The 23,973-nt window shown below is 44.2% G+C and overlaps 2 protein-coding genes across 11 annotated transcripts in view; one reads left to right on the plus strand and one right to left on the minus strand.

Annotated features, from left to right (window-relative positions):
* The window catches only part of LOC128417950 (sodium-dependent neutral amino acid transporter B(0)AT3-like), a 41,275-nt gene extending 28,221 nt beyond the window's left edge, over positions 1 to 13,054 (plus strand). For 2 of the 4 annotated variants that reach the window (XM_053397209.1, XM_053397210.1), the window contains one exon: positions 12,857 to 13,054. In XM_053397209.1, coding sequence (XP_053253184.1) covers positions 12,857 to 12,893 — 37 coding nt within the window. In that variant the 3' untranslated portion in view covers positions 12,894 to 13,054. Of the gene's footprint in view, positions 1 to 9,156; positions 9,362 to 9,799; positions 9,960 to 11,836; positions 11,994 to 12,686 lie in introns of all 4 variants that reach the window. The other 2 variants (XM_053397211.1, XM_053397213.1) reach the window with 2 other exon arrangements.
* TERT (telomerase reverse transcriptase) overlaps positions 5,596 to 23,973 on the minus strand; it is a 36,987-nt gene continuing 18,609 nt past the window's right edge. For 2 of the 7 annotated variants that reach the window (XM_053397208.1, XM_053397202.1), the window contains exons 9-18: positions 23,859 to 23,972; positions 21,697 to 21,768; positions 20,912 to 21,100; positions 19,607 to 19,733; positions 19,318 to 19,379; positions 17,203 to 17,327; positions 15,500 to 15,637; positions 13,991 to 14,114; positions 12,580 to 12,696; positions 9,226 to 9,331 (exon numbers count right to left, since the gene is read on the minus strand). In XM_053397208.1, coding sequence (XP_053253183.1) covers positions 14,011 to 14,114; positions 15,500 to 15,637; positions 17,203 to 17,327; positions 19,318 to 19,379; positions 19,607 to 19,733; positions 20,912 to 21,100; positions 21,697 to 21,768; positions 23,859 to 23,972 — 931 coding nt within the window. In that variant the 3' untranslated portion in view covers positions 9,226 to 9,331; positions 12,580 to 12,696; positions 13,991 to 14,010. Of the gene's footprint in view, positions 5,705 to 9,225; positions 9,332 to 12,579; positions 12,697 to 13,990; positions 14,115 to 14,860; positions 15,638 to 17,202; positions 17,328 to 19,317; positions 19,380 to 19,606; positions 19,734 to 20,911; positions 21,101 to 21,696; positions 21,769 to 23,858; position 23,973 lie in introns of those variants that run through there. The other 5 variants (XM_053397203.1, XM_053397206.1, XM_053397204.1 and 2 more) reach the window with 5 other exon arrangements.

Below are 23,973 nucleotides of genomic sequence, written 5' to 3' on the forward strand. Positions count from 1 at the left end.
AAATTTATTGAAAGGAAAACACCATTGCAAAGGTGGGTGACCAATACAAGCACACCTAGTTCTGGAAAAACGCAGTTTATAAAGTCCCTTGTCCGGCTGAAAGTCCCTCCTCCGCCCGCCCGCCCACTAGGAAGGAGCAGGCTACGTTTACAGCCTACCACGTCCGCCTTATTAACAAATTACCAGCCCACTTCCCCTGTTCATCATTGTACAAACATGGTCAAAGCTGCCTTGCATTTTACCTATTGACATAAGCAGCTGTCCTAGTAATATTCTGGTTAACCACTATTTGTTCCCAATGCAAGCACAAGCTAGTTTCATATCTGATAAAGCTAAAAGGGCAAACCACAGTTTGCTAATCAGTTGTTCCAGTCCCAGGTGTCAGCGGGTTTTCGTGTCTGGGTCTTAACCACAAGCTATATGACGTTCCGTGCATTCTGACCACAGGTTTTGCTAAATGTGTATATCTTGGAGCCGTTTGAGGTCACCTATCAGCTACATTCCCAGAAATTTGCAACCCTTATCTGATTCTATGCATCCTAGTTTTATCAGGTAGCCAATTTGCAACTCTTCAAATTTTACACACACACTATGGATTGAGGTCTTATCTTTAAAAAGCATTACTAAAAGCATCCTTAAAATGGAAATGAAAAAGCAGCCATAGCCCCGGGCGCAGAATTCTGAGGGGACACAACCAGCGCCCCCCCATGCATTGGCTTCCCCACCCCAGCAAAGGCAGAAAAGCAGTCCAGACCCATGGTCTGCAGGCAGGGATGGAGGGAGATGGACAAGGGGCACCCCAGCACAACCTGGCCTGGCACTCCTCTCTATGGGCACCGGGGGGAGGGGATTTGCCCTCTAAGGGCTATGGCGGCTTGTTGGGCTTTCCCGTGTATGGGCAGGCAGGTGGCACTGGGAACCCATGCTATGCCACTGCTATGAGCTAACTGTGCTTGGCTATTGTGTTTCTAGGGGTATTCCTGATTCCATACATCATCGCGTTTGTGTTGGGAGCCATCCCTGTATTTTTTCTTGAATTAGCTGTTGGGCAATGCTTGAAAAAAGGCTGCATTCGACTCTGGTGGCACATCTCTCCTTACCTGGGAGGACTGGGTAGGTTTCTGTAACTGCCTTTACTTGTGATTATACAATCTTCTAATCATTGCTCCTTCCTGGAAATGCATGGGCTCTATGAGGCTGTAATAGCAAACTCAGTCGTAGTAAACTCAGGCAGTTGTCTGGAAGATAAACAGGGCCACTCAGGGGCAGCCTTTCCAATTTCACCACCTGAGGCAAAATGGAAATTGCCTCCCCCACCCCCACCCCACTCGGTTTGTTTAATTCACAGAGCAATGTTCTTTTCCAGACCGCCAGAGTTCAGATAGTCATTGGATTTGATCTTTCATTTGTGCAGATCAGACTCTTGCAGTTGTCTTTGTTCATGCCAATTCTGCGTGTGCTTGCATATTCCACAGGTTACACTTCTCTGATAGTTTCCTTCCTAGTGATTCTGTATTACAATATGCTTTTAGCCTTGGTGATATGGTATCTTATAAACTCTTTCCGAAACCCGTTACCTTGGAGTTCCTGCCCAACAGATACCAGCAAACCAGGTGAGTTCCCAAGTCTCTTGCTGCTTTCTGTTATTAGTATCTGCTTTTCTATGTATCCTTCAACCACCGCATTAAATTGTTTGTCCAACTCTACCAGACCCAGCTTTGTCCCTGCCATGCCTCCTTTGGCCGTAGGGAATAGGATATGAAGTGAACTAAACACTCGGCAAAGTAATGCAGCAGAGGTAGAATAATAATAATATTTTTATTTACACCCTGCCCATCTGAAAGAAGCAGTGGTAAGTTTACATTTAAGGCATAGCTTAGTTTAATAATGGTTTAAAGTGCTGTGTAGATGGGCCAATAGCTTGAAGCAGGTGTGGTGGATCTTCACGCCCTCCAGCAGTTACTGGACTACGACTCCCACAATCCCTGGCCATGGGCCATGCTTGCTAGGGCTGATGGGAAGTGTAGTTCAACGACAGCTGGAAGTCCAAAGGTTCCCCACTCCTGGTTAGTTTACTAGTTATGCCAAAGCAAGAGCTTTCTGTGCAGAGAGAACTGATGCCTGAAGAAAGGCTCCATTCCTTCCCCTTCCCCTTCATGGAATAGCTTTGAGAGGATGAGGCACATATCCATTCACCTGGGGCTGTGCCTGGTCGCATCCCTAACACAAATATATGTAGGGCTGGAGAGTTTTGTTCCAGGCTTGGTCTGGAAGAGCTGAGGTGAAGCATCTCCTCTTGATGTCATTCTTTTGGGAAGCCCTGTTTGTCAATCAAGAGGAGGCTATTCCCCAAACTAAACAATGCCTCAGTCTAGAACTCCGGAGGAGAGGGGTTTATGGTAGGTTTACATTTTCCTTAAAAACAAAACAAAACATGGAGTGGAGTTTTTAAAATGCAGTATACCATCTGCACACTCAATTGGTGCAGAATGGGACAACTGCATATTCCTGATCGTCAGGATCCTTTCCAACTCTTCTATGATTCTATCTGTTTTGATAATGCCTTCTGTGCTTGTTATTTCAGAACTTATTGAAGAATGTACCAAAAGCACACCTACCAATTATTTCTGGTATAGGTACACTTTAAACATAAGCACGGATATTACAAACAGTGGTCCACTTCAGTGGTGGCTGGTTTTATGTTTGGCAGCCTGCTGGTTACTTGTGTTCATTTGTACAGTACGAGGAATTGAATCGACTGGAAAGGTGAGCAGGGATTATTACCAGACACCTGTATTTCACTGACCTGGTCCTTACTGAGGTGGTAAAGCCATCTTTGGACTGCACCACGTGAGACAGAAGGCAGCTCACATGAACGAATGTTCTATCATATTTTTAAAAGGCACCTGCCCATTGAAAACTAATACGTCTGTGAGGAGGCTAGGTTAGAATCCACATGCAAGAGGGGTTGTTTTTTTTTGCATGTGTTTGATCATCTTATTACCTGCCTGCAGTTAGAAATGGTACTTTCTAGACAGCAGATAGAGTATTATCTAATATTCTATTTTAAAATTTTGGGGGTGAGGGCCTGCCATTTTGTAGTTGAAATAGCAGCATCCTCGCAGAATAGGCATGGCACACTCAGCATTAATATATTGGCTTATGTATGTGATATTTCCATTGAATGGTTTCCCATATGTAAAGCAAATGAGGAGGAAAATTGTGGATTAATTAGCTATAAAGTACAACTATGGGGAACACAAGGGTTCCTACTAGACTACAGGGCTAAAGCACCTTGGGAAGGAACAGCAGTTTAGATGGCCTGACTCGGACTGCGTCATAAAACGTCATAATGAATAGTCAGTTGAATAATATATTGCCTGTCTTATGGTGTATTTAGCTTTTGAGGTCCACTGTGTGAAACTGCTTCTTCTCCACTGTAGATAAACCATATTTCAAAAAGTTAAGATTCCGACACAAAAAGTTGTTGAGCTTTATTTCTGATTGGGCAGCCATAGACCCGATTTCTGAAAAAGCAGCCCAGATGAATCCCAGGAAATTCTGGATGTATGGCAGCCTTAGATGCATCTAACAGACTGTAGTTCCTTAAGTTGTCACAAGGTGTTTTCTATCTTCTTTTTTCTGCAACAGACTAAAGGCTGGTTAACACATGCATGCTTGCCTCTTCAATCAATCAATCAATCAATCAATCAATCACTCAGCCAATTAGTATCCTACTTTTCATCCGAAGAGTTCAAGCTACTCTCTCTTTCCTCTTGCACACAATCTGCTCACAATCTTTCAGTCGGTTAGACTGGAGAACTGTCTCAAGAACTGTCTCAAGAACTGGCTTCATGGCCATAGGCACCAACTTGGACAAAATGTTGGGAGGGGGCCCCCACTGCCTGCACTTCCCCCACCTCCCTGCACTTCTGTGGAGCACATCTCCACAGGTTTCCTCAATTCTAGTCTGCCATGTTAACCACTGCTGCACCACACTGGATGGCACCATTATGTGGTGATTTACACACATGCATGAGCTGCTGTAGCTCAAACATGGCAGACAGAACTTCTACATTTCCTCAAACCACCCTAAACAAAAACAGTTTTTCACTGAGTTGGATTCAGCTGCAACTGTTCAGTAATTTTGTGTGCACAGTATCTGTTTCATGGTATTGCCTTAACCTCTTCCTGACACTCACTTTTTTCTTCTCTGCTTTGCTCTTCCTCTTAGGCAGTATATTTTACAGCCACATTTCCTTACCTAATTCTAACATTATTCCTAATTTATGGACTGACTCTCCCAGGAGCCGTTCACGGATTACTCTACTTCATGACTCCTAATGCAAGTATTTATTCAATTGATCCTTGGTGTTCCAGATGATGTACGGAAAGTCTGACTTGGTCTTTTAGAGGTGGCTTTGAACTTTGAAGTTTCCTCCATGCTGCTTCTTTGTTTACCACTTAATACTAGTTGGGATCCACACATATTCTGGCAATTGTACTTTGTTAACTCCCTCTGGAATCTATGAAGAACAGAAACTTGTGTAAAAAGTGCCCTTTTCTAAAATTCACGAATATAGGCAACCCTGGGTCAAATCTTATTTTTCGGCAGACAGGGCAGAACTACACTTCATTGTGCAAGCATGGGGTGTCCCAGTTCTGTATTTGAGGAAGCCAGTGGGCAGGTCATTAATCCTCCCTATGCCCACCAATTCTTGCCTACAAATGCTCCCCTGGGCTGCTTTTTGTTTCTCCGTCTGGCAGGGCCCAAGACTGGAAGATGCGCAAGTGAAGGTAAAAGCACTCTAGTGAGCATTTGTAAGGCACTATCGCCAAACATGGAAAGAGTTAAGCGCTCTCTCCTACACACTGATTCTCCCCCTCCAAGAAGCCCCCAGCAGGCAGTTTGTGAAACACAGGAATTATCAGACTAATAATGTGTTTAGCCCTGAGCTCTCTCTTTCTCTCTCACAGCTCAAGAAACTCAACAATCCACGTGCCTGGCTTGATGCAGCCACCCAGATTTTTTCCTCTCTTTCTTTAGGATTTGGGGGACACATAGCATATGCAAGCTACAACCCGTCAAGGTAGGTTTGGTAGCTTTCGCTCACAATGTGGAGAGTTGTTTGACACAGTCAAATTGACTTCTATGAGATAGCGCCTCAGTGATCTCTGGAGACAAGACTCAATTCATTCAGCCCACACTGGAGCCCAGGAAAAGCGTCTGGCTCGGTTCGCTTGATGTTTCCCTGTGTGAGTCCCAAAGATGCCCTTTATTGTTCTTTCTGCAATGCCAGTGTTGGGCAGATGCCCCAGTACACAGGCTGTCACACACAAACACAGGTAGATTGCATATGCATGTCTGCATGTGAAGATCTCCACATCATCTAGTGGTTCATGTTTTTAAACTCAAAGCTGCTTTGAGTCCCGTCAGGGAAAAAGATGGGGTATAAACAAATTAATAACAATGACAAAAAAACACATTCCAGCTATTTAGTTTCTGTGGCAATATGCCACCTGTGCTTGGCTATTTCTTCAGGCCCATCTTGCAGCCAAAGAGAATCTGCCAGGCTAAGCTTTTCTAACCAGAAACCAGCATTTACAGCATTGGAAGAGGGACCCTAGGACTAATTTTGCCTCCCCCCTTCTCCAATTTCATTGAAATGATTTTTCATTGCTTCTTGCATTCCAGCTTGTCAGCCTAAAAGGGAAGGATGGATTTGAAGCCTCCAGGAAATGGCATTGTTTGAGGGCATACACAAGCTTAAACCGAGAGTATGTCCTGTAAATGGCAATCTCCATCCATTTATTATTATTATACCCTGGATGGGGGTTGGGGAGTGTACACAAAAGATGTTAAGTTGCTCAAAAGCTACGAAGTCAGTCTGCTGGCACAGAGTGGGTCCCTCTTTGAGTGAAAGGCAGCGGAACAAGGGGAGTTAGTGGGCTGCCTTAGGTGAGAGATGGGGTTGCAAATGCCATTTGGTTGTTTAGACTGTTTTATCTGTTTTTATTCAGGTATTTGGTTAAATTGGAAATACTACCTGTTGTCCTTATTGTGGTTTAAGCTTTACTTGCCTTGTGATGCAGATGGTTTAAATTTGTTGTAATTTACTGTAGCTGATTTTAGGCTGACCAACTGTAATTTTCATATATTGTTATCCCCCATCCCTTTCTATATCTGCCTATTGCTTTGTTTTACTGTTCTGGGATTGAAAATATTCAGTGAAGAGTAGAGTACAAGTACCTGAAATGTATAACATTGGAAGGGCTCAGTGCTGTCCTTCGTAACATTTAATCGGGTTGTTATGTACTTGTTTTTCCTAGAAATGACTGTGAAATGGATGCTGTCATGATAGCAGCAATAAATTCTGTGACTTCTTTGTTTGCGTCAATCCCAATTTTTTCAATTCTGGGGTTCAAAGCAACAGTGGCCTATGAAGAATGCTTGGAAAGGTGAGCCATTCAAGTTTCACAGTTAGGAACCAATTTAAGGTGTTGGTCCAAGCCCTCTGTTCACAATTTGTTTTGTTTTTCATTGTCTAGAATTTAGTGTCATTTCTCCCCTCCCCCTTAAAACAGTTTAGGGGACCCCAGAGGGCAGAATTAAAATAAGATTGTAGCATAGAACACAAAGTATACAACCCTGCATGTTCCATGTGCATATTCATTAATTCAGGTATACAGGCAACTTCCTTTTTGTATGGGGGTTGCGTTCCTGGTCTCTGCGCATGTCAGTGGTTGCGCATAAACCCATTCCGCCCTGGCCTGCCCCTATTTGAAGCAAATTGCTGTTGTTTTTCTTAGGGACTGTGGCAATGCAAATAATTCGTATCATTCCTGACTTTACTGACAGAAATGTTAAATACATCACCAAGGCATTCAGGAACGAAAGCATCACTGTAGACAGCAGCGCATTTTGGCTCAGTTACTTGAACGGAACGGATATCAATAAACTGGCATCTCTCAAACTGGAAAATTGTGATCGCCAAAAATTCCTTGATCAGGTATTCGTACTCGCATTACAAAATGATCCAGTTGTAAAAGTACAGTATGCACTGATTTTGTAGTCGCCCAAACGCCACTTGCTGGGGCTATTGCCACAGACACGGCATCAGTTCCTGATGGCATTCATATGCTCTTTTTCTGCCAAGGCACCTATTTACAGGAAATGGTACAAAATAGTCTCAGACTTCGGCACCTTATGCATGATCTCTGTGAGCTGGGTTTTCTGGCTGCTGCCTTCCCTCATGGCATGCAGGTTTTAAGCAGGTGCATGGATGGTAAGGGCAAGGCTGCGTCTGTTGATAGGAACTGATGGCTATATGTTCCCTGGCTTGGGCATAATGGTGTCTCCATTACCAGCCATGATGCACCATGGGCTTTTACTGAATAGGATCTGAAGTGATAGGGCTCCCCCAGAGCTTCTGCTGTTTTTGCCATGACAGGTAGTGCATTTAGTAGGGACTAGTGGGTGGCACAAGTGGGGCTAGGTTGCTCTCCCAGCTTCCCAACAGTGCATGTTGCCATTGCTTATGGGGGAGGACAAGACAGTGGGGAGCTTGGCGAGGGTGGCTGCTGCAGCAGAGCCAACCCGCTGCTCCTGTTGCAGCACTTGCACCATGCCAACCTCCCTGCTGCCTTGCTCCTCTCCTTCACAGCGGCATGTGGTACAGTGGTACCTCAGGTTACATACGCTTCATGTTACAGACTCCGCTAACCCAGAAATATTACCTCGGGTTAAGAACTTTGCTTCAGGATGAAAACAGAAATCGGGCTCCAGCGGCGCGGTGGCAGCAGGAGGGCCCATTAGCTAAAGTGGTGCTTCAGGTTAAGAACAGTTTCAGGTTAAGAACGGACCTCTGGAACGAATTAAGTACGTAACCTGAGGTACCACTGTATTTTGGGAAGCCAAGTGAGCAGTGCAACCTCACCTGAGAGGAAGCAGTGACAGACAACACTGACTGTGTCAACAGCGTTGCTATGAATGAATGAATGAATGAATGAATGGGGCTTCTTTCTCTGGAATGGGTCTGCTCACATTCCATGAAGGCTCCTGCAGCTTCCACTGCATTTTTCTGTAGAGTTTCTCTGCTGGACCTCTGCCATGCTGCAAGGTGGTCACAGCCCTGGCTCTTCAGCTACCGTTGATGTGATGGCCCAGGCAGGAAATTCTTTCAGAAGTGCTGTGTTTAGCTTTTTGGCTTCACACAAGCTGCTCAGTCTCTGGCAAACTAGCTTGTTACTCTACCCAGATGTATGAGTGCACAGAGACCACAGGTTGTTTGCCTGGTTATCTCCAAAGAAACACAATCTACATTCCCCCCACCCCACTATGCTTGCACATAGAAGATGGGGCTCAGGGTACCCACCAAAACTCTAGTGCAACTTGAGAAGTTTCCCCTTATAGTTCTGCAGAGACAGACAGAAACCACACCTGTGTCTGCACGTATGAGCACGAAAAGAACCACAGAAAGCATCCTGTGAGCTTAGGTGGCTGCTTTTATTATTATGTTATTACCATTCCTTCACCCTTAGATCCCAGGGCAAGTGACAACAATTTAAAATGCAACACTATAAACAGATTACAGCAACTTAATACCACTAAAACATGGTGAGTCCTAAAAATGCACATCTCAGGTGTCGAAGGTCAAGGTCAAGAGGGTTTTTTGTTTTCCCCACCCACCCCAGTAAGAACTTGTCATCGGTAATGGCTGTATCTTATTCCAAATAATGGCTACTGTATTTTTCGCCCTATAGGACGCACCTAGTGGTTTTTTTTTGGGGGGGGGATAAAGAAAAAAAAATTATTCCCCCTCCCCCAGCTGCGGCTTCAGTGCGCCCCGCGCTCCGGGCAGCAGTCTGCTATCCGCAGCCTAGGGAGCCCTGCGGGAAGTCCCGCGGGCTCCCCAGGCTTGCGGATAGCTTCCTGAAGCCAGGAGAGTGAGAGGGGTCGGTGCGTACCGACCCCTCTGCATTCACCCCATAGGACGCACACAGATTTCCCCTTCATTTTTGGAGGGGGAAAAGTGTGTCCTATAGGGCGAAAAATACGGTAAATGTTGAGTAATACAACATTTTGCCTATGCATTAGAATAAATAACACTCAGAAATCAATCTGACAGATTTTACCATTATTTGTGAATTTTGCAGAGTGTTTCTGGAACCGGCTTGGCCTTTATTCTGTTCACTGAAATCGTCCTTAAGATGCCTGGATCGAACACTTGGGCGATTCTGTTCTTTCTCATGCTGTTCAGTCTTGGTATATCTTCCATGTTTGGATTTGTTCAAAGTATCTTGACGCCTCTCACAGAATCTCGCATTGTGTCTAGATACATATGCAAGGAGGCTGTATGTGGTAAGGCATCTTCTTCAAATACTTTTCTTGTCAATACCATGCTCAAGATTAATACAGGCAAAAAAAGTCCCTCTTCAACAAGGCCTTGTGCTAATTCTATGGCCTTTTAATTGTGTTTGTGGGGGCGGGGGGGGGGTTGGTGTCTCGTTTTTGTTCGATTTATTTTGTGCTTTTATCCTGTGTTTTTATCTTGTGAAACCACCCTGAGATCTCTGAAGGGTGGTATATAAATTAACAAATAGTAACAGCAACAATAACAATAATCTGTTGGGCAGAATCTATATAGTTTTAATGATGCCAGATTGCACCCATTAACCGTTAAGGAGGATAGGTGAGCAGTAAAACATGGGTGTTTGGCAAGAATGGAACATCTATAAACACACATCTAAACACCACTGGTTAGGTTTCTTTTTATTTCCTTTGTGTTGTTGTCTATAGGTTTAATATGCCTTACTGCCTTTCTGCTGGGCCTGGTTTTTACTCTGAGATCAGGAAACTACTGGCTTGAGATGTTTGATGCCTTTGCAGCGACCATGCCTTTGCTCGTCATTGCTTTCTTTGAAGTGATCGGTGTTGTATATATTTATGGAATGAAAAGGTAATGTTTCTTTGCATATGTATCTGGATAAGCCCTTAGGTGCTGGTTGCTGTATTGTAACATCAGTATTACTCCTTATTAACAGTGATAACATTCAAATAACATTTCAATGTCCTTCCTCTAGAATGTCTCAGACAACCCTGTGCAGTAGGCCCACCTAGCGAATTCACTGCAGAAATAAGATCTGAACTGAGGACTTCCTCATTAACAGCTCAGCTCTTGGAGACTCGATTCCCAGCTGCTAATAGCTTTCTGAGCCAAGCCTGATTTTTTTTTTGCTGAATTTGAAGTATAATCCCATATCCCCCCTGCTCCGAAATAAATTCCATTGTATTCTGTGGGACTAAGGTCCCAGCTAAGTGGTGCTGTGGTCTAAACCACTGAACCTTTTGGGCTTGCCAATCAGAAGGTCGGTGGTTCAAATCCGTGCAACGGGGTGAGCTCCCGTTGCTCTGTCCCAGCTCCTGGCAACCTAGCACTAGAAGCAGTTAAGTCATGCTGGCCACATGACCTGGAAAGCTGTCTGTGGACAAACACCAGCTCCCCCAGTCTGAAAATGAGATGAGCGCTGCCACCCCATAGTGACCTTTGACTGGACTTAACTGTGCAGTAGCCCTTTACCTTTACGCCCAGATAAGGTTTGCAGCCTTAATTTGATGACTTAAATCCCACAATATGCAATAGGATAAAGGTCTCCTATCTGTTGTGTTTATTTTTCCTTGATTTGAAAATCCCTCTGGTTTAAAAGATTAAGAACTCTAGGCAGGGAGAGCAGAGGCTTCAAAGTTAACACCTGGAAAGGAGACAGAACAGGCTAGCTGGTCAGTCTTCCCCACTATGGAGACATGTAATACATTTCTATTTCAGTCACAGAAATCATTTCTAAATTAGTACATAAATGTTTTACGCCAGCCTGAATCCTCTTTTGTTTGTGTTTCCCTCTTTTGAGTGATGCTTATGTACCGTATTTTTCGCCCTATAAGACGCACTTTTCCCCCTCCAAAAATGAAGGGGAAATGTGTGTGCGTCCTATGGGGCGAATGCAGGCTCCTTGGCTTCAGCGATAGCAACGCGAAGCCTCCGAAGCCTGCGCTCCGGAGGCTTCGCGTTGCTTCCGCTGAAGCCAGGAGAGTCTGCTCTTTGAGGCTGGCGGTGGGGGAAAGCAGCGCTTCCCCCATCGCCAGCCCCAGAGGATTGGGGGCAGCGGGAAGGCGCGCGACGCCTTCCCACTACTCTCCAACCCTCCTTTGGGCTTTTGCGGGAGATGGGGGAATTCCCCCACCTCCTGCAAAAGCCCGCAAAAGCCCCGCGCTCTTTAAAGGGACTCCACGGCTTCTGCTGACTTTTCTACGAGGGGAGGGATTCCCCCACCTCCTAGAAAAGCCCGCAGGAGCCACGCACCCTTTAAAGAGCGCGCCGCTCTTGGGGGCTTTTCCCCGAGGAGGGAGAAGGGACTGACTGGCCGTTTCAGTCCCTTCTCCCTCCTGGTCAAAAAGCCCACAGGAGTCACGCGGGGCTCCTGTGGGCTTTTGCGGGAGGTGGGGGAATTTCGCCACCTCCTGCAAAAGCAGGGAGAAGGTCTTGGAGTAGCGCACAGGCTGCGTGCAGCCTGTCCACTGCTCCCAGAGCTGCGGGGGGGAATCATATTTTTTTCCTTGATTTCCCCCCCCCTGAAAACTAGGTGCGTCCTATGGGCCGGTGCGTCCTATAGGGTGAAAAATACGGTAGCTGCTCTACTTGTTCCTGCTTTCATCAAGTGATGAGCAGGCATGCAGTCAGAGGAGAAACAGAAGTTTAACTGGCTTCATTTTTAATAAGGTTGCATGCAAATGAATTGTCCACAGATCCCTCCTTAAATATATCCATTTCATTAACAGATTCAGTGCAGATGTGGAAGAGATGACAGGAAGACCACTAAAACGCTATTGGAAGGCAACGTGGCAATTTTTCTCCCCAGGGATAATGTTCCTAATTTTTGTGTTCTATGTACTTCTTGAGCCACCTGCAAGCTACAATACATGGAACCCAAATTACGTAAGTTACTTTTCTACATGTCATTACTTGTCTTTCCCTAATTTGCATTCATGGGGGGGGGGATTCAGCTCTCCAATCTTGCTGCTATGAACTCCTGAATTGATAAAGATGCTCTGCTTAAGCACAGAATTCCTCTTTAATGGTTTGGCTCTACCTGCAAACTCTTCCTCTGTCTCCCAAGACAGATGGATGCCAACAACAACCTATCACAACAGGGCATCAGTTGCAATTTTTGTATTTACTTATGGAACTCAAGGCCACCTCCATGTGGTTCCTAGCTTGTCAACCATGCAGACACTGACCAGGCCCAGACACAACATGCAGAGGATTGCCACTGGCACAATGGGACTTTCTTCCCCTCTCCTCCTCCCATGGCACCCCAAAATTTGGTCGGGGTGCACAAGGGAAGGAGAGAGGGAGTACATCCCATCATGTGAGGCGACATCCTTGTGCTGATGAAGCCATAGTCTTAGCCCTACACTGCATGCAACTCAGGAGTCTTCCCTTTCCCTTTTGGAATATTGCCAACCTTTGCTTAGCTCCCACTTTGAAGTATTAACAAGCTGTAATTCCTGTCCTCACTTACGTGGGAGCAATCCCCATTTAACCTGATGGGATTTACTTCCGCGTAAATGCATAGAAGATTGTGCTGTTTAATGTGGGTTTCATGCAATACATTTGTTTCTCCCAAAGGTACATTTTCCTGCAAAAGAGTCAAAAAAGTATCCTCCCTGGGCTGTCGTCATCTCTGAGATGCTTGAAAATGTACCATGCTTGATGATCCCTTTAGGAGCCATTTATCAACTTTGGAGAATTGTGTTGAAAAAGAAACTGCTACGAACAATACATCCAGATACCAGCACCGGTATCCCTGGTATCACCAGTAGCACCCGATCTTAACTTTTGTTTCAGCGATCTGGTCACCCTTGTTTTCCCCATCCTATCCTGACCATTAAAAAACCCCACACATGTGTCCTCAAATTTAGGGTATTCAATCAGTAAGAATGTAAGGATTTCTACGTAAAACCATTTTCTAAATAAATGCATCTTTATATATAGCACTCAAGAATGTTCATAATACATAACACATAATTATCTTGTAAGTCTTACTATGCCAACCATATAAGGCAGGTCCACATTCTTATCCCCATATTGCAGGTGTGGGGGCTGAAACTGAAAGACAGTGCTTTGCCTAAGGCCATTCGGTGCATGAGATTTAGAAAGGGGAAAACTGCTAGGGGCTGATTACAAAATGATGACGACATAAGTGGACACCCTCCAAAACATAAGTGGACAGAACATGGTAATTCCACAGTAAGGATCATTTCAGGCACTACCCTTACGACATATATATATATATATCTCATAACTGGAATTTAGAAGACACAGTCCATTAAGTCACAAGTTGTATTTTCTAAATTGGAGATCTGGGACTTACCAAGTAAATGGGCTATTACCAAGAAAGATACAACAACTGTTTTGGCTGAAAGGCCATGTGCAATACAATAATAGTCTAGAACATGCAAATAATTTGAGGATTACTCAGCAAGGTTTAAGGAAAACCACATTGTTCTGGCAGCCACAATTGTAAAATAATGTGCTACCGAGTTTTTAAAACAAGTCACATTTTTAAAAGCAGTTTACAAGGCTTAGTGAACGGAACACAGAAACTTGCAGCCATAGATCACTTTTTAGGCAAGATACCAGAATAGGCATCTCACCACTGTTGGATTACAGACAAATATATTTCCCCCTGACAATTCCAGGTTAGGTGAATTTTTTACACAGTAAAAAATACAACTAAAAATGGAGCATATCCCATTACTTACTTTGCTGATAAAATACTTTGAAAACGTCACTTTGAGCTCTTGTACTTATGGCACTAAGTGTACTTTCAGGCACCAAATTACTACATTTTTCCTGCTCTGAGATACAGGATGTTGACTTAGCTATTTATTTATTTTTCTTTTTTTTAAAGGAAAAATAAATCAGTTTACCTACAATAGGACTGCATCTATCAATCCAGAATGGCTCTGAAATCTTCATATAGTGATGGTTCTGTCACTTCCTTCAGGAGCTGTACAGAAGCTTCTGGAATTTGCCGGAGCAACTGTATTTCACCTGAAAAGATGAATGCTAAAATCACTGCTCCCATAGACAAATCATTCCGAACAGGGTTATTGGGTGGTCCGCAGGCTGTCTTTTAAAATGAGGGCGGCCATTTTTTGCCAATGCAATGACTCTGGGCTGCATGGAACAATGGCCCACCCCATCCCTGCACTCCCAAGGACATTTTGAAACTGCACGTGATGGGGAGCAGGCTTCCTAGCTGCTTCAAGCAATAGAGCAATAGTCATAACGTCTAGTACCCATCTCCTCCCCCATGAATTTGTCTAATCCCCTTTTAAAGCCAACCAACTTGGAGACCATCACTGCCTCCTGGGGGAGAAAGTTTCATAGTTTGACCATAAACTTGTCCATCCCTAATATATATAAAAAGGAATTAAAGGTACCCCTGCCTGTACGGGCCAGTCTTGACAGACTCTAGGGTTGTGCGCCCATCTCACTCAAGAGGCCGGGGGCCAGCGCTGTCCGCAGACACTTCCAGGTCACGTGGCCAGCGTGACAAAGCTGCATCTGGCGAGCCAGCGCAGCACACGGAAACGCCGTTTACCTTCCCGCCAGTAAGCGGTCCCTATTTATCTACTTGGACCCGGGAGTGCTTTCGAACTGCTAGGTTGGCAGGCGCTGGGACCGAACAACGGGAGCGCACCCCGCCGCAGGGATTCGAACCGCCGACCTTTCGCTCGGCAAGCCCTAGGTGCTGAGGCTTTTACCCACAGCGCCACCTGCGTCCCTAAAAAGGAATTATATGGCTCAAATCTGCAACAAGGCTCTTTAAAAGTAGTTCAATGCCCTCGAGAATCTCAAATATGTATAACAGATTAGCTTTTATTGCAAGAACTATGCCAGTGACTATACAGATAAGATGCCCCAATCAGAGCAGTATCAGCTTGACATCATAAAATCCACATATCTTTAAGGCACTATAATTGTGTCTATAAATATTTCAAATGACTTAGAAGACATTAGGCTTCTTCAGAAAACTCGCAACTTAGTGCATTCAGCTTCACATTTAAAAATTTTTTTTAAAGGGGACGGGCTTTCGGGGGGCTGGGGGTGAGGAAAGACTTTGGCAGTCCCACTCGCCGTTGAACCCAATGTGTTTTGACTATACACAATTTATGCGCTATCCCCGGAACATAACGCCCGCCTAAGTTGAGAGTCACCCGTTCCAGCATTTTCCTACCCATCGATATCCTAATTTCTCAAAAGCATCCGTAGTTATTCCCTACTCCCAGCCCCGCATTGTCAAGAATAATGATAACAGAAACTAAATTAAAGAGTCACTTCAAGAATAAACTTAACAGTTTTTAGTTGGAAAGGAAAATTAAGAGACATGAACAGCATTTGCATGTCTTGGCATGAAGCGGAGAGGTACTTACATTGTTGGAGTGGTACAAGAAGACATTTGTAAATAACTCTGTGATTTCCTAATTTCACACTGAAGGCACGATAGCAGAGCCATTGCACATCTTTGTATGTAAGCGGCGCTGAACCACCAGCAGGAGAAAAAGGTATATCTAGGCATAAAGCAAGAAAGATTGACTTAAGCTTGTTTAGTGAAGAGATTTTATATTCTTTTTTTAATAATCAATTTTATTAAGTTTTCAACATATAATACAACAAAAACAAGCAGATTTAATATCTTAAAAACACACAATAAAAAGAGTAAGAAAAAAAGAATAAAAAAGAGTGAAGGAAAAAGAAAACCAAACCAAGCACACACACAAATTATTCTGTCAACCTTCTATTTTAATCTTCAAAACTGATACCTGCCTCTGGTGAACAATGTCAATGTCTACCTGATCACTGCCATCCGCTCAGTGCCCATCTACTCCCCAAGGGTAGATTCCATCTTTCTCAGCCTCACACCTTAAGAAAACTAATCTGTCTCACACACAGATCCCTTCTCCTCTTCAACATCTCCTTGCCCGCTCTACCACCCTCAAAAAGTAACTTGAATTTGAGGAAGACTTAATTGCAGCTATAATTCCCTAGATTCAATTGCTACCATCGTCGGTTAAAAGGACTGAGTAAAAGAGGCACCAGGCAATTAAAATGTGTGTGTGAGGAAAAAGCATGTCATATCTGTCCTGGTGCCACCCAGATACTGTGGGGACTGTCGCCCGCATTGACCCTGGCCATTGGCCACAATGGCTGGGGTTCATGGGACTTGCAGTCCAACTGTATCTGGAGGACACAGGTTGCGCAAAGGAAGTGGGGCAGCAAATGAGGCTCCTCCCTGCAGCCCAACCAAAACAGCAGCTTGTGAAAACAGGATGAAAGCGTTCAACTGGTCCGCCTTCAATGTCACACTTCTTGTGGGATGCAACATCACTGTTGCAGTCAAGTGTAACATTTCCTGTTTGCCTAGAGGACTTCCTGTCTCGCCTGGTCTGGAGCATCCTCCTCCTGCGTGTGACCAGGTAGATGGGCGTGACCCTGGCAGACCCTATGAAAGGGGCAGTCATGCAGCCATCTTCCCTTCTCTCTCTTGACTCTTGATGCTCTTTTGCTGTCTGCTGGGTCTCAGCCAGCAGCACATGGGCTCATTCCCCACGTGGAATGAACTCACACTTTCTTCTGTAGCTACAAGCTAAAGCCTGCCTTCAGGGATCCAACCGTGAACTGAAGGTAAGTAAACTTCTTATTCTTAAAAGAAGACTATTGTGTCATTATTGTTTTTAAGAGGCAATTAAAGGGGAATTTACCAGCAAAATCCAATCTGGACAAGAAAAGACTAAAATGCTTAACAAGAGATTCTAACGAATCCACCAACTAGCTGCCTGTGATATACAGGTAATGTGCTCTGCCACTAACTCACTAGCCTGAGGAAGGATAATATTTAATCAATATATCCTCTCCTACTATCCACAGCGTTCCCAATTTTCTCCTATTGCATTCGGCCCCCTGTGGCTATTTAGAGAGGGGTTTAAAAAAGAGAGAGAGAAGGATGCAACGTTCAGTGAGATGCTTAATGTCATGTCCAGTTTGGTCCTAAGCAAGAAACGTTAAGTCAGAAGAACGACTCCAGTAAGTAACTGTTCCCCAAGGGCTGCGGTTTTAGTACATTTATTTCACCTACCTGCATTTTTGGCTTTTAGTAGAGAGAAGCAACATGAGGCAGTGTCAGAGATTATCGCCAGGAAGAAACTGGGATTATTTCTAACTTGTTGGTTAAAAGGAAGCAGGAGGGCACACGCATGAAACCTGGAATTAAAAAAGAAGCAGCTTTCAGTGGTTTAAAACCCACTTAAATATGCACAGAATCTCAGCTCTGTGAAGAATTAAATTCCACCGAATTCAGCAGTAAAAGGAGCCTGCGTTTCGTAAGCAGGCTCTGTAAAGAATGAAACCAGGCAGATGTTTGAGGAAAAATACAGTGACACCTTGTTCAGTCTTATACATATTTGTTTCTTTTCAAGAGTCCTCCCCATGGTCTGGGGGGCTGTGTACACACCATAAATTTAAAGCACAACTCCCCCCCGCAAGAATCCTGGGAACTGTAGTACTTTACCCCCCACAGAGCTGCAATTCTCAGCACCCTTAACAGCACCCAGGATTCTTTGGGGAAAACCACGTGCTTTGATTTATAGTGTGCAGGCAGCTTGGTATCTCTGTCCCAGTCCTTGACAGCTGTTGCACGGAAGAGCAAAATGGCGCCGAGATTAAAAACCTAACCCGGGTGGTTTCCAGGGACACCCAAGCCATTCCCATTTGGCCTTGACCAAAGTGTATGTTCTGTGCGATAAGAATGTGTTTGCCAGGGGCAGGGGAAACCCTTGCAAGAGGAAAGATGCTTACAAAGCCATTAAAAGATAATCAGAACTTCAGAAAGTGAAGACAGGAAGTCTAATGCACAAGGACAAGGCTGAAAGAGAACAGGTCAAAGTCGTGGCAGAGTTCAGCTAGACATAATGTTCCAGAATTATTTTTTTTTAATGTTAATGAATTACATGCTGAAGAGGCAGAGGCATCAGGAAACAAAGGCACGAATGTTGAGCAAGTGCAGCTACACTCCCTTCCCTTTTGTTTCAGTTCAAGTGAATTTATATCAGATGCTGATCTTCTGTATTACAGTGGTACCTTGGTTCTCAAACCTAATCCGTTCCGGAAGTCCGTTCCAAAATCAAGGCGTGCTTCCCCATAGAGAGTAATGCAAAACGGATTAATCCGTTCCAGACTTTTAAAAACAACCCCTAGAACAGCAATTTAACATGAATTTTACTATCTAACAAGACCATTGATCCACAAAATGAAAGCAATAAACAATGTGCTGTACTATAAAATAAATAAAACAGTACTGTAGATGATAAAAATAAAAATAAATAAATTCTTACCTTCACTGATGATAGTCATTGTTTGAATGGGGGGCTTTCATCCATTTCTGCAGTCACACAATCAATCAATCTTTCAATCAGTAGCTGAACTGGGTTCCACACAGTCATAAAAGCAAATTAACCGAAAAAGCCTCCGAAACGAAAAAACGCAAAATAAATAGCAAAAACAAAAGCACCAAATATAAGCTCAGAACACTGCGATCGGAAATGGAAGGCTTTAATTAAATGCCGCCCCTGCAAATTAGCAGCGCAATAGGAAACACGGAAAAAGAAGGCTTGAATTACAATGGGGGGACGCAAACTAGCTGCGCAACAGTAAAAACAGAAGCTCAGGACTCAAAACGGAGCATGTTTGGCTTCTGGAAAAAAGTTCAAAAACCGGAACACCCAGCATTTGCAGCATTTGGGTTCCAGGTTGTTCGTGAACTAAGGTGTTTGAAAACCGAGGTACCACTGTAGTTTTAATCACTGGACATCATCATCAATAATTAGGATATACTGTGATTTTAAAGATAAGAGCTAAAGGCAAGTGGATTGTTTGGAGGAACTTGGAACTGCATCGGCACTGAAATTATAACACTACGTGAAAAACAGATGTTTTGCATTTCCTAGATCTATAGAAGAGTCATCTGAGGCCGAAACATTAAAACAGAGTCAAAAGTTCTGGGTGTTTTTAACATTGTGGTGGTGGGGAGATATATAAAAGCGGTTTAGAAACCCCAGTGCATGGGGACCTTTAAAATGACAAGTCACAGCACAACAAAAGGCAACAATGGCAGGTGAAACATTGCGTTTTCTTGACTCACAGCGCCTTCTAGTGGCATTGCATAGTATGAAGCTTTGAAAACTATCACACGTACCTGTAGGCTTGCAGCAGAAGGATCTTGAAGATATTAATACAGACAGTCCTGAGGCTATTGATCTAAATTTAGAGAGGAGAAATAATTGGGGTGAGGGGATGATTAAAAAAAAAAAGTCACCGTTTATGGTTTAATTTTAAAAATATGCATAAAAATTAAATGGATTGCAGTATTTCACGCATAAGCTAAAGGAACAGGAATTGCACCAGTGTCGGAAGGCTCAGAGTACGCTGCACATTTGGAAATATTTGGTCTGAAAGGCTTCTCCCATGCGTCACAACTATCTTACCTGTAAATCTAAAAATAAACTGTGGCATTTCAGCTGCAGGACTACTAGCAGTTTATTTCTCATGCTGACACCGGCTTTGTTGCTCGAGTTGAAAGAGAGGCTTGACCTGATAGATGTGCAGGCGTATCTGCAATTTGGGAGCAAGGAGATGCAGGGGTGATAAAGGGAAGAAGAGGCAGGAGTTATGTAGCTTTCTGATGCAACCAGGTTAGATTTCTCCTACTACAGGGATGGTCTGAAGTCGGCCTGCTTAATTTCTCTTTTTGTTGACTGCTATACAGTCTCAGGGACGCGGGTGGCGCTGTGGGTTAAACCACAGAGCCCAGGACTTGCCGATCAGAAGGTCGGCAGTTCGAATCCCCGTAACGGGGTGAGCTCCTGTTGCTCGGTCCCTGCTCCTGCCAACCTAGCAGTTCAAAAGCACGTCAAAGTGCAAGTAGCTAAATAGGTACCGCTCTGGCGGGAAGGTAAACGGCGTTTCTGTGCACTGCTCTGGTTCGCCAGAAGCGGCTTAGTCATGCTGGCCACATGACCCGGAAGCTGTACGCCGGCTCCCTCGGCCAATAAAGCGAGATGAGCGCTGCAACCCCAGAGTCGGCCACGACTGGACCTAATGGTTAGGGGTCCTTTACCTATACAGTCTCAAGAGACATGCATTTCTGTTATGCAACATGCAGAGAATCATGGACGCCTTCTATTCTGTCAAGCCTTCAAAACTCCACAATCACAGGTCCTTCGGCGTGCCAAAAAAACGAAACAAAAAAAGCAGCAGAATTTTAATGACATTACAGCATCTTATCTTTGTTTAAAATACTGCTGCTGGCTTGGAGTAAGAACACAAAAAGTCATCTGCTTTACAAATGCACATTTGGGGAGGAAATATCTAATGCTCATTAAAAAATGAAACCACAAATCAGCAACCCAACTGGTATAATCAAAAGGGAAGTTTAACCACAAACAATGCATGCTTGCCAACTGAAGAAGCAATACTTCTAGCCAGTACCCAATACTTCCAGCCCAACCAACTGGGCCTGGTAAGTTTGTCATTCAGGGCGGGGCGGTGCAATTCAGGGTAAAAAATAATACAAGGCTGGAAACTTGTTGGAAGGTCACACGAATGGATCCCAATTCTTTCATTACAGCCCCACCCACCCCACTGATCTCCACGACTTGTGTCCACCGGTCTAAGTGAAGTTAGCCCCCACTGGCTAATCAACTAAAATAATTTAATCAACAGTAATGGATTAGTCTACACTGATTACAGTATGCTGTCCTAACATGGTAGTAAATATTCTTCTCATTTACCTGGAGTAATCACAATAAACTTCAAGGGTCTGTGTATCAATTAACAATCCACACCATGGGATTACAGTGCGAGCTGGTAATTGTTTGAATGCTGAACATCCCGGGATATCTTTATCAACTGGAAAATTCACTACTGTCTTTCCTGGGTTTATAACAAAGCCATATTCTGGAACGCCCATGGCCAGAGTCCTAAATTAATGAAAATGTGTGGTTAGAAATGTTATTTACACAGTTGCATTTTACACTGTCTCCCGCAGCCTTGCTTTTGTTCTATGACAGAACATGGCTGGGGTTTTTTAACAGCAAAAATAAGCTGTAAATAATTTTAAGTGGATTATTAAGACTGCCTTCTTGCAAGCCTCATTACAATTGCTCGTTTTAAGCAGGGCTGTATGCCAAAATATTAGAACTTCTGGACCTATTTCCCTATGCTTTATAAATGATGCCAGTTCATAGGCAAGGGGAGAAGGAAGGAGTTACTCAGGGCAAGACCCATTCTGGGGAGGCAGCTGAGATGTCAACAGGCATGATGAACATACTTCTTCATGCAAGTCTTCACAAGCCTAAAATCACACACACAAAGCCAAGGTTCTCTGGAAATGGAGAAATGAACACCACATTCACTGCTTTATTTGCACCTTTGTGGAACAGGAGCATATACATACAAGATCAACTCATCACTAAGAATATGAAAGAGAAACAGCAGAACAAGGGCAGATTTCTTGCCGTTCCTTTGTGCAAAGAAGGAGACTCAATTTATCAAACTTCCATACTTTAGACCATACCTTAAAAATGCCTTTGCTTCTGTCAAATGAGGCGTGGCAAGCAAAAAGTCATCTGTCAATCGCATCAGCACCCTGAAATGTGAATTTAAAAAACATGTTAAAACAGGCGTCGCCGAAATAAAAATTTACGTTGCTTTAAGTAGGAATGTTGCTTTTATTACCAATATTATTATGGAATCCATTTGGGGAAATGAGTTTTTGGCATTCTAATTTATTTAAGAGCTGTTCGGCAGTGGAACAGGCTCCCACAAGAGGAATCTCATTTCAACAGAAGTTTTTAAGCAAAGGTTGGGTGGCCACCTGCACTGCAAGGGGTTGGACTAGATGACCCTACAATTCTATGGTTCTTTGTACTGTATAAGCAGATCTGCTTATTAATTAGCCATTGGGCACAGAACATGCACCTAGAAGAACATTTTATATTTTTATGAGCGCTTAAAGCAGGACAATGCAGGTGATGCTTGCCTCAACACACACACACTGGATTCCTCTCCCATAAAGTTAATCTGAGGATGGATGGAGATAATGATTACTGATAATGAATGATGTGTACACTGCTTCTTGGCAATAGCATCAAAGCAGTTTGTGAAGCACCACATACATTACCAAAATGCAACTAAAAACGCTTAAATATAAATTCCAAATCATAAAATACAGAGTAAGAGCATACTTTTTTTTTTTTAACACGAGGAGAAATCGTGGTACAGTTGTACCTTGAAAGTTGAACGGAGCCCGTTCCGGAAGTCAGTTCGGCTTCCAAAACGTTCGAAAACCAAATTGCGCCTTCTGATTGGCTGCAGGAAGCTCCTGCAACCAACCAGAAGCCCCGTCCGACGTTCGGGTTCCAAAAGAACGTTCGCAAACTGGAACAATCACTTCCGGGTTTGCGGCGTTCGGGAGCCAAAAGGTTTGAGTTCCAGGTACGACTGTAGTCCCACCCGGCAGTTTACTGAGGACTTGGTGGTGCTCATGTTTGACGTAAAATGAGTTCACGTTTCCTGTAATGGGTGAAAAACTTACACCACTGAGCAACCAAGTGTCAGGGGCTGGACTGAGGAGGAATGGTTCCCGCCCCCTTCTCCTTAACCTTCCTGAGAACAGGAGGACAGTATAGATTTAGAATAGTGGTTGGCAGAAGGACATAGTTCAGAGGCTGCAGAGGGGGAAAGCTGGGAAATATTGGGAGAGGAACAGCAGGAAGAAGCACCAGGGGTGAGACAGCTGACAAGTGTTTCTGGAGAGCATTCCTGACCCCCCCCCCGGACTAGGCGGGCATTGAGGGTAGAACAGAAAGCTCAGCGGCAGAAAGCTCAGATCAGCTGGCGCTGGGATACCGTAGGATAAGGGAGACAGAGGGCGTTGGGCTTTACTCAGAGCAACGCCATTTTCTAGAGAGAGACCTTTGTCTTTCGCTGTGATTACTGAATAAACTAATTGGTAAGATCTCTTCTGCCACTGTGGGAGAGATGTTGTTGTTGTTTAGTCGTTTAGTCGTGTCCGACTCTTCGTGACCCCATGGACCAGAGCACGCCAGGTACTCCTATCTTCTACTGCCTCCTGCAGTTTGGTCAAACTCATGCTGGTAGCTTCGAGAACACTATCCAACCATCTCGTCCTCTGTCGTCCCCTTCTCCTTGTGCCCTCCATCTTTCCCAACATCAGGGTCTTTTCCAGGGAGTCTTCTCTTCTCATGAGGTGGCCAAAGTATTGGAGTCTCAGCTTCAGGATCTGTCCTTCCAGTGAGCACTCAGGGCTGATTTCCTTAAGAATGGATAGGTTTGATCTTCTTGCAGTCCATGGGACTCTCAAGAGTCTCCTCCAGCACCATAATTCAAAAGCATAGGAAGGGATAGGATTCCCCAAAGCCTGACACCAAGTCACTACAGGTCACAATCTTTGTGGACTGCTGGTCCAAGGAAATCTACACCAGATTCCCAAACACTTCCAGTTCCCTGTCTTGCTTGCTAGTTTATACTCAAAACCCTGGCACAGACTGTTTCCACATTTCAACTCTTTACCCACTTGCTTCGTCATGCCCTTTCCATCCTTGTTGGTCTTCCCTGGTAGAAGCTTGAACAACTGATGCACAATATCTATGAACCTTTTTTGAGAACACAGGGGGGAACAACTATTATATAGCAAGTAGCGGAATATTACCATACCCATCTCTCTGCACACCACGCAGCAACTTGTCCTCCATGTCTCCATAGCAGAGGTTGCATAGCAGGGTTGACAAGGTGCAGCCCTGGGGGATTCCACAGCGCTGGGCATAGTACC

This window comes from Podarcis raffonei, chromosome 7, assembly GCF_027172205.1.
Source record: "Podarcis raffonei isolate rPodRaf1 chromosome 7, rPodRaf1.pri, whole genome shotgun sequence".
Classification (NCBI taxonomy): domain Eukaryota; kingdom Metazoa; phylum Chordata; class Lepidosauria; order Squamata; family Lacertidae; genus Podarcis; species Podarcis raffonei.